We start from the raw sequence: 10,457 nt of genomic DNA, 5'->3' as shown, positions 1-10,457 counted from the left end.
GAATAATAATGGTGCAGTCTTTTTTATAATCCATGAAAAAAAACTAGTTAATAAGCCTTCAAATACAAACCATAAACAAAATAAAATAAATCATAAAGAAAATAACAATTGTTCAGCATGAAACAAATCACCACATAACTTCAAAGCAATAACAGTGTTTGTGCTTTCAGAAATCCACTATAATGGCTATCTCTTCATGGGATTAAGAGTTAAAAGTTCACAGGCAAATACTTGTGAACTTGTGAATATGTGAAATTCAGTAACATACTGGAGGCGAAGTCCATCAATCGGTGGATGATATGTGACGTACCGCAAGAAAACATCATGCTCACAACAATGTTAACCTGTATGATAAATACTGTATCACCCGCAGCGAGCTTATCTGAAAACACCTTCAGGCTATCATCACACATTCAAATCTGTAACTTGAGACCATCCCCAAACCCCACCCCCTTCCTCATAATGTGTAATTCAGGGAGATAAGTCAGATAATGGATTTTTATGATTCAATATTCAACAAGATGTCACGTCAAACAAATGAGGTGAATTTCATTGAGCTCGATTAATAAATGAGCTCCAGGAAGTCGTTAATTCCCCAAGTATCCCTCTAAAAGGAGGTTAATTGAATGTCTATGGTACTATTAAGGCATTACTGTATTTCTCTTAAACCCAGCATGGACTGAAGATACACATGGAATGAATGTGCCATGTACAGTATTATACAGCGCTGCCAAAACCTCATCATACAGTCATTCTAGTGCCGAGCCCTGATTCAGGTGGACTGCCCTGCATGGACACAAAGCCATGTTTTCCCTTGTTAAAATGGGAATCATAAGCCATGGGCTACAGTATGATTATGCTGGGCATGAGCAGCCCTGGACAGCTTACACTGATCACCTGGTTATGGAGGCATGTGGCAATGACTGTGGATACAATGAGCCTATTAAGCTCCTTCAACCTGTTTGCAGTGATGAGAGAGAAGTGTGTTTGCAACCTGTTAAGTTTTATTTGGTCTAGTATCATTCATTGTTATAGCCGGGCTGAATTAGCTTTGGATCAACCATTGTGCACAAACATCTAAACTGGTTTGGCGTGTTTATTTTGTGCACTTAGCAAAGCACGTGCTGTCGCTGCCTCTGCTGCTCAAGTTATGAGTTATTATCCTCAATTCAGGAGTTTGTATAGAAAGCCTTACTTAACCACTGGTGTCCCTATTGTGGGCATTAGAGGCAAAATGTCTACATTTCCAAAATAGTGAAAATAGCCACTCTACAATCTCACATTGCGATGCGTTGTGAGATTGTAGAGTGGCTATTTTTGCTATTCGTCGTACGACAAGGTATAGGGTAGATACGTGTTTAAACCTCTCTTAAAGCTATACCTGAAAATAATACTGTATGTGGTGTGTGTGAAGGATTCATTTTAGACATACCACCTCTGACCATGAGCAATATGTGTCCATGTGTTTTACCCTCCATGCTGCCAACATCTGAAGGTGAGGCTGCCCTCGCTGAGCTCCTGACACATTTGTGGAAACACCCTGGCACATCCCTCACGCTTTAAAAGAGTTTCTGGTGCAAGAAGGCTTCTAACTGCACTTACAGTAAGCTGAATGGCTGTTTGTTGTACTCTACTGTTTTATTTTCTTCTTAAATAAAAGGACGCCCTACATCCTGTAAATAACTGTTAATACGATTTGTCCGTCACCGTGCAAAAAGTAATAACCAATTTAAATGCAAGATACAGTTAAACTATTTGTCTTGCTTTGGCTGCCGTAGTTTGTTGGTGGGCGCGTGTGATGTTTTTTGATAGACAAGAGATGCAGAGCCTCGGGTTGGGGGTGGGGGTGGTGGTGGTGCACTGGGGAGGTGGAGAGCTGCCTTGTTTTCAAACACAATAGCTTATTATCGAAATTCCCCTTGTTTATTTGTGGGGGCCGTGTATCCCACAATGCAGCTTTAAAACCCAATATTAGTTAACTGGTGCAAACACAGCAGATACCGTTGGCCTTATAGATGCAAATTGTAAGATTCAAAGTGTTGACTTATCTCTAAAATGTTGAATTTAAACAAGAGGGATGAATAAATGTGGTTTCTTTGTGGAAAAACCCACGCAATCATTGAGTGCTCCTTGGCCTCAGTACAGTCTGTTAACATCTAAAGTGTAGGTCAGGAGCCAAACATAACATTCCAGCCAGAACACTTGTAAAAATCTGTCCCAGAGGGAGGTAGCTAATCAGGGTTAAGGAACAAGGGGTTCCTGGTAACATGGGTTGCTTAACCAGCAGCATGAGCAATAGTGGTAGGTCACAAGCAACATTCTAAAAGTCAACATGTCTAAACAAATACCCATGGGGTGGCAAAGGTGAAACATTTACAAGATTCATCTTTAAGGGAAACCAGACAATTTCATTAAGGATCTGCTTGGGGAATATAGTTTCTTGGTAAGATACAAGCAATTTCCCATATTATTTTCAAACACAGGCAGCTTAGCTGTGATGACATGAACCTCTTTAAACACACGGAAACAAGAGAGGAGACTATAATACTTCATTTGTCTAGATACAGCATGTAAACACAGGGCTCCCTTCATCCTGTACAAAGTTGCGAACTGTCTTCTGAATCGATAATGATGGTAAATGTTTGTGATCATTGATCAAACGAGAAGCGCTGGTCCCACTTGGAAAAGAAAAACAAACAAAAAACCTACACTATATTGAAATATAAATGTACAATACAGTATACTTGCTACTTCGACAGCTGCCTGATCAAAGGTGTTGGCCAGGCATAGTAACTGGAGGACCCATTTCAGAATACGACGACTTACACCATCCACATTATTCTTTCATCTATTGAGTAATCATGACAACACACATCCTGAAAAAGAAATCCTGTCATATTTGTATCTTTTTTTTTGTTCTTTTCTTTTTTGTTCTTTTTCTTTTTCTAGCACGCTCCATTATCATAATTTGTATTGTTAGGAATCTAAATATATGTCTTTCCTTTGTTCAACAACCCATAATACATTCAATACTGAATACAACATTGGTATGGTAATCGTGTACTGAGAGAGACTTGGCACAATGGCATCTTTTTTGTTAGCCATTTACAAAACAGAGATGAACATGTCAACGTCGCTCCTTCAGAGAGAGAGAGAGAGAGAGAGAGAGAGAGAGAGAGAGAGAGCGAGAGAGAGAGAGAGAGAGAGAGAGAGGACTGAAAATGACTCATTTGAGAGCTTAGAGGGTCTTCTATACAGTGGGACAATGAACACTGATTCACAAAGTGGTCAATCAACCAGAATAGAAAATAGACAAGAAATAAACAGAAAAGAGGAGCAAATAATAGTAATAATAATAGTAATAGTAATAAACCCATCTCATATCATAGTATTTACATGACAAGAGAAATATCCACCAATAATAAAATAAAAAAGAAGGAAAGAAATAAAAAAATAAAAGATAACTTCCCCCACACAAAGGAATGGTGATTATGATCCCCACACTGCTCTCAACAAACTGTACCAGATTGGACTGCAGCCATCAGCAATGTCAGAAAAAGGACTCATAAATGCTTGAAGGGGCTCTTTACAGTCATTGTGTATGGTGCCGCCCTCCGCTAGTACACACTGATGAAGGAGAGAGTCAGGACCAGGTACCGGCAGGCCAGTGGGACTTGTGCACTTCCCGTACTCCCATAGGGTGCGGTGTTGGGGGCTGTAGACAACAGGGGGGGGGGGGGGGAACAAGAGAGAGACTGATTAGTTTTGATTGCACATTTTCATTTCTCCTTTGCATCAGCCGCCCTCGCCATCTGAAAGCTGCAGTGAAGCTTGGCGTGTTGGCTCGCCAAGCCAGAGAGCGCGCAGACGGCAATTACTGACGCTAGTTGATTCGGACCTTGTTCCTCGCCCTGCATGCATCCTCCCGCATTGATTTGGCTCGGAGGGTGGGGGGGGGGGGGTCAAGTAGGTCGTTCCGACTTTTACCAGTTTCATATCAGCCCCTCTGCCGCCCCCTCCCCCAAAAAAGGAACGTACGTAACAAGGAGAGCAGACGAGAGCTCTGAGCACGGCGTTACGACGAGGTCTAGTCGTCGTGTGCTTATCGCGGGCGGCTTTGTTTTCTGTTGTTCCTTGTTTTCGGTGTGTCTTTGAGCGGCATACAGCCACAATAATACGAACAGGTCTCCCTAGAGAGCACACGCACACACAGCGAGGGACGGAAAGGGAGAGGGCAGTCTTTCATTTAGAAAGGGGCTACTCCACCTCTAGCGCTCTCTTTTGAGACACAGTTAGTTGTGGCTTTCTAGAAAACATACATAGACCCCCCTGCCCCCGCACACACACACACACACACACACATTCACACAGAGTGCTAACGTCCACCCAGGTATGCATTGTACAAATAAAGTATTGGCACAGGTGCTCACATACACACGTACACACGCACGCGCGCACACACACACACACACACACACACACACACACACACACACACACACACACACACACACACACACACACACACACACACACACACACACACACAGAGCAGGCCAGTGCTGTTGTACCTGGGGAAATCACACACTGCATGGCCTGTATCAGCAGGGTACCTCTATTTACACAGCCATGTAATTAGTTCACCATGTAGAGCCTTGTATGTAGGCGTCATGTTACACACACACACAAACACGCACGCACGCACGCACGCACGCACGCACGCACGCACGCACGCACGCACGCACGCACGCACGCACGCACGCACGCACGCACGCACGCACGCACGCACGCACGCACGCACGCACGCACACACACACACACACACACACACACACACACACACACACACACACACACACACACACATTCACTCCACTCTGGCATTCAAACAAACACCCTACAACACGTGTACACACTACTACACACACTAAACATGTACTGTAGATTCTGCTCAAATTAATATGTTTCTTTCTTTTTGGGGGGGGGGGGGGGAGGGGGACGTTAGAAACAAACACGCCCCTGCACATGTTCTCTGTCCCAAATCACGGTTTCATCATCCCTCTGTGTGCTCCTCTGTGTCTCTTATATACTTATTCAATAAAAACCTGTCATTCTAATGGCAGATGGCCATCTGGGTGTTGAAGGTACAAACATAGTAGATTCTATCCTTCTTTGCCACCATAATAGCAGCGCTGTGACAATATTCCCGTGCTAAATAACAAAGCATTTTCCACCGGAGCGGCGCGGGGGAAAGGAGGGGAGGCGGAGAGGGGTACACATCCCATTATCACCTGACACAGCACTGCTTTTTGCCTGATATTTCAGGCACTATTTTGCAAGCACCTTACTTGTTGTTTACCCATTACAGTGGAAACTATGGGCCCTTTCACAGATGAAAAGGCAGAAAAAATAGAGGGAGAGGGAGAGAAGGCGGGGAGAGAGAGAGAGAGAGAGAGAGAGAGAGAGAGAGAGAGAGAGAGCTGCGCAGGGGAAGTGCAAATGGGTGCAAATTTTGATGATGTATGTGAGATGTATAGGCAGCCTGCATTGAACTGTGTTCATCGCTCTCTTTTTCTCACTTTGTTGTTCCTTGTCCGACTTCCACTCTTTTTTGCATCCGTCTCTCTCTCATTCTCTCTCTCTCTCTCTCTCTCTCTCTCTCTCCCTCTCTCTCCACCTCTCCCCCGTATCTCTTGTGCTGGGCTGTGCTCGTGCTCGTGTGAGCGCGCACGGCTCCCATCCACGGCACAGGATAATGACACAGTTTTTCTGGGCTGCGAGCGAGCGAGCCGAGAGATGGTAACCATGGCAACAGCCCCTGTCCTGCTCTGCTCAGCTGGCCCTGGCGGCGGCGGCGGCGATGGAGCCGGGGTGCATGGCGTTTGTGCTCTCGCCGCGCCAGCGGTTAAAAAAATCATTCAGGGTGAAGAGACGAGGTGGTGCTGGACTGTGCGTGTGCGTGTGTGTGTGTGTGTGTGTGTGTGTGTGTGTGTGTGTGTGTGTGTGTGTGTGTGTGTGTGTGTGTGTGTGTGTGTGTGTGTGTGTGTGTGCAGGCATACAGTATGTCGCCGTTCTCAGGCAGAAACCTCTTAATTCCATAATCAAACTTTTTGTCTTTTTTTGTAAATTGGCGCCCTGCTTGATCATACTACAGCGTCACAGAAAAGCATCCAAAGTAGCAGATCTACAAGCCCGAAAACGCGGTGCGAAACACGGGCGCGAAGCGACGCGTTTCGAGCTTGTAGATCTGCTACCTTCGCTATTTTAGAATTTTGAATCCTGAAAAGTAACAGTTTTGGACATTATGAGGTTTCCACCCGACAGAGACGACACAGGCAGATCTCACAACTTCCCCTCTCTGTCTCTCTCTCTGTCTCTCTCTTTAACACTCTCTCTACCTCTCTCTCCCCCAGCTTTCATAACTCATCGCATCAGTGCTGCGGATCAGCCTCCGGGGCAGCAGCCTGCTTAAAAAAAACATTCATCTCTTGTACATTATACCTGCTTTTCATAGGTGGTTTTAGGGAGCCTGCGAGGTAATTATACTGTATCCCTGCTCTCTCAGACTGATGGTGACCATGGCTCATACAGACAGTGCATCGCTCCATGCAGTGCATCATTTAGAGATGGGGTTCCATAGTAGTAGTGCACTGCTTCTCAACCAGTGGTCCGGGGACCATCAGTGGTCCCTGAGGGGGTTCCAAGTGGTCCCCAGCTAAATGATGGAGAGTTGGTAACCAAATGGACCCTTATTAGATCTTTAACTCTTGAGAGTCTAAAATGAAACCAAGTGCACCCTTACGGGTCCACTTGGTTTCATTTTACGCTCTCAAGAGTTAGATTATTGTTAAACACCTGCATAACTTAATTAAATAATTGCTATTTCAATCACGTTTGCCTGTCATCTCTCCAATGGTACCAACATCAATACAGTTTTGGGTCTGAGAGTCTAATATCTCATCAAACGGTGGTCTGTGGCTCAAATGCGAATACATAATGGCCATTGATATGAAAAGGATTGAAAACCACTGTCGTTTGGTTATATCAAATATACTGTATACTTCTTTATGGCGTTTGATTTGGGGCTTGTTTAATATCCCCCCGCGTAGCTCGCTAAAAGAGGGGCCTCTATTGTTTTGACTGTGTGGGTTGTAACTTGCCATTTTAATTAACTCCCCAACCAGGAACCGCCTGCAACACCATTTCCCTACTGCTTATTAACATGAAGGGAATAGAGGGGAGGGGAGCGAGACAGAGAGAGAGAGTGAGAGAGAGAGCGAGAGAGAGCGAGGGCATTGGTGGGTGGGAGGAGGGGATTAGAGCAAAGGAAAGAGTGAGAGAGAATGGAGGGAGGAAAGAAAGAACAGAGAGGACAGCAAGTGTAAAAGAGTGAAAGAGATAAAAAAGGGAGGAGATAAGGTGATATGGAGAGGAAAGCATGCTAGAGTGAAGGGGGAGAGAGAGAAAAAAGGCATGAGAGAGAAATGAGAGAGAGGGGGGGGCAGGAGAGAGTGAGAGAGAAATTGCAACAGTGCTGAACGGGGGGGGGGTGGAGAAGAACGGAGAAGAGAGAGAGAGAAGGAGGGAGAGGGGTGTGTGTCAAGATTGAGCAGCACATCTCTGGGTTTGAATTTAATTGCCATGTACATCAGCAGTACCAGAACCCAGACAATATATCACAGAGAAGCCCAACGGTGTCATCGCACGCTCACAGGGCAAGAGGAGGAGAGAAGAAAACAGAAGAGAAGTGAACAAAAGAGAATTGAAGAGAATAAGAGACCTGAAGAGTACAAAAGAGAATTGAAGAGAAGATGAGAAGAGAAGAGAATTGAAGAGAAAGAAGATGAGATGAGAGGAGAATGGAAGAGAGGATAATTGAAGAGAAAAGATGAGAAGGGAAGAGAACTGACTCGATGAGATGAGCGTTGCAGAGATGAGAAGAGAAGAGATGAACAGAGAGGAGGCCGTCCGAAGGGAGAGCAGTGCCAGAGATAAGCGGAGATGAAAGCGATATGCTTCAATTATTGTTTCGCCACAGAGATGAAATGGGGGGAAAAAAGAGAAGAGGCCACCCCTATCTCCTCCCCACCTCAGTCATGAGTCATACACCCCCCCCCCCCCTCCCCCCGCCTCCTATCTCTCTCTCTCTCTCTTTTCTTTTCTGGTTCTGGAATGGAGCCATCAATAGTGTGTGACCCGCATTGGGAGTATGAGCCAGCTTCCTCCCCGGCTCCACCTCCTCCTCTTCTCTTCCCCCGCTCCATTCCTCTCTCGTCTCATTTCATTTTTATTTTATTTTTTTCTTTTATTGTCGTGATGTCGCTGATGGCCAACGCTGAGGCCCTGAACCTCACTCTGTTGACACAGGTGATGAATCACGCTGCACTACGTCACGCTGACAGCCTGACGATGGGGGTCGCGTCGGTAAAGCTCCATTTATACTCCCATCGCACGACGCCGTCACTTTGCCGACGAGAACAAGTCTTCAACTCGTTGTTATAGCTTGAAGATCATCTCTTGTCGGCAAGTGACGCCGTCGTGCAATGGAGTAAGAATCAGGCATTACCCACAACACTGTGCTGTAATTTCATGCAACGTCGTCATTCATGAAGAAAATAGGGCATTGTGTTCATTCTCTCTCTCTCTCTCTCTCTCTCACTCTCCCTCGCTCTCTCCAGTATCTATCTTTAGGCCTTGCAGATAGGCTGCTGTGCCTTTGTGGTTGATGAGAGCACGTGCTTCCATTCACAAAAAAAAGAAAAGAAAAGAAAATTAACCTCCGGTACAGTGCCCTAAAATGCTTCATATCTAAAAATACAAAGAAGAAATCAGTGAAAACACAATACAAGGGAATGAAGAGGCGGAAGGAGGAGGATCAAGACAGAAAACAAACAAAGGGAATGGTTGGATTAAGAAAAAAAAAGAAAATAGCACCCAGAGCCTGTTGTGTTGTTCTTCAGATTGTCCTTGAATTGGATCAACCCTCCAACGCAACATCAGCCTGTGAATCACCGGCTGGAATTGTGGGCAACGCACTAGAGAACATCCTTTCCCCTATTCCCCGAGGATGACGCTTCAAGACAAGGCTTCACCGAACAAAGGGTCCAGGGGCACAGGGGTGATTGGGGAGGGGGGGGGGCTTAATGCCCTCGACCATCAATCATTGGCCTATAGCCCTCCTTAAAATCCACCCCCACAAGGAAGCCCACAAGACAGACCCCTGAGTCAGAGCTGAGCCAGTGTAGGGCCGCGCTGTAAATCGGACTAAATCCTCCGTTTGTGAGGAACACAATAGCCAGAGAGGGTATAGCTCTGACAAAACGCCCCAACCATCAATTTCATATTTCGCCCATACACTCACTGTGCTAGCATATTGTTATTATGGGGATAACACCCAAGAGGGCGTTATGTGTTGTGATTATGGGTAGAGCGGTTGAAGGAATAGGTGCCGGATTCAGCTGAGTACCGTCAGTGGCATTGAAGTGCCCATAATCACACTAAAGAACGTCCTCAGGGGGATTATGGCTTTTATACCACAGATGTCTGAAAAGTTTTCCTCAAAATAGTATACACGCTTAAAACACAACAAGTACAGGAAACAAGACAGACTGCTAGCTAGTAGTGAGCTCCCTGGTTGTCAAAAGAATGAACATAACACAGTAACATGCATACACTATTATGCAAGCTGGTTCGTGGGAAAGGAGCATGGCTGAAACTGTGGCTTTCACAAATCACATTGCTTGGCTGAATCTTGCTGTGGTATAATGAAGTATTAATGTGATATATTCGTAGTACTGCTTGTGACGCTGGCAGAAAGAATACAGGGCCTTGACAGACAAAAAGATGTTGGTTGCTGTGCTTGAACATCGTCAAGTGCATTGTCCATGGTGCCTGGTTCCACATGAAGGTACACTTCACTCCACCGATTCTATCCTCCTTCCGTATTCACACAGTGGTGCACAGATGACTCAGGCCTGATTTATACTTAGTTAAGCACCGGAGATGTGGATTGAAAATAGCAAATCTACAGGGTCACAACACGTTGCAGTGCAACTTGCTGTGAGCTAACAGATCGGTTATATTCGATGCACGACACAATGCACAACCAAATACAAATCAGGCGCCATCTCCTTTTCTCTGCCTCTTATCCAACTAGAATGTACGTAAGTGAGTCTCTATACCAGATATGATGTACTGCATCAGAAGGGAAAAGGCTGGACCACACGGCTGGAGCACACAGACCATCTTAACGTTTTTTTTTATGTTTAATAGGTGCAATCAGAAGGACTGACGTTTCAACAGCAAGTGTCGTCTTCAGTGATTCAACATGGGAAATGGGAAGCTATTTATACCCATGGCCGCGGGAAGATGTTTTAGCATGCGTGCCTAGCGTGTGCGCACATTTTATTTATTATTATTTTTTTTTTCCATACATTATTTTCAGGGGGTGCTGCAGC

The 10,457-nt window shown here is 45.3% G+C and overlaps 1 protein-coding gene across 2 annotated transcripts in view; it reads right to left on the bottom strand.

Annotated features, from left to right (window-relative positions):
• Positions 1-1,335: 1,335 nt before the first annotated feature.
• The window catches only part of negr1 (neuronal growth regulator 1), a 212,484-nt gene continuing 203,362 nt past the window's right edge, over positions 1,336-10,457 (bottom strand). For both annotated transcript variants that reach the window (XM_080430684.1, XM_080430685.1), the window contains one exon: positions 1,336-3,715. In XM_080430684.1, the coding sequence (XP_080286810.1) occupies positions 3,618-3,715 (98 nt within the window). In that variant the 3' untranslated portion in view covers positions 1,336-3,617. The remainder of the gene's footprint in view (positions 3,716-10,457) is intronic.

This window comes from Gymnoscopelus braueri, assembly GCF_963280865.1.
Source record: "Gymnoscopelus braueri genome assembly, chromosome: 6".
In the NCBI taxonomy this organism is placed as follows: Eukaryota; Metazoa; Chordata; class Actinopteri; order Myctophiformes; family Myctophidae; genus Gymnoscopelus; species Gymnoscopelus braueri.
The sequence above is the reverse complement of the archived record's forward strand: the minus strand, read 5'-3'. Positions and strand labels throughout refer to the sequence as shown.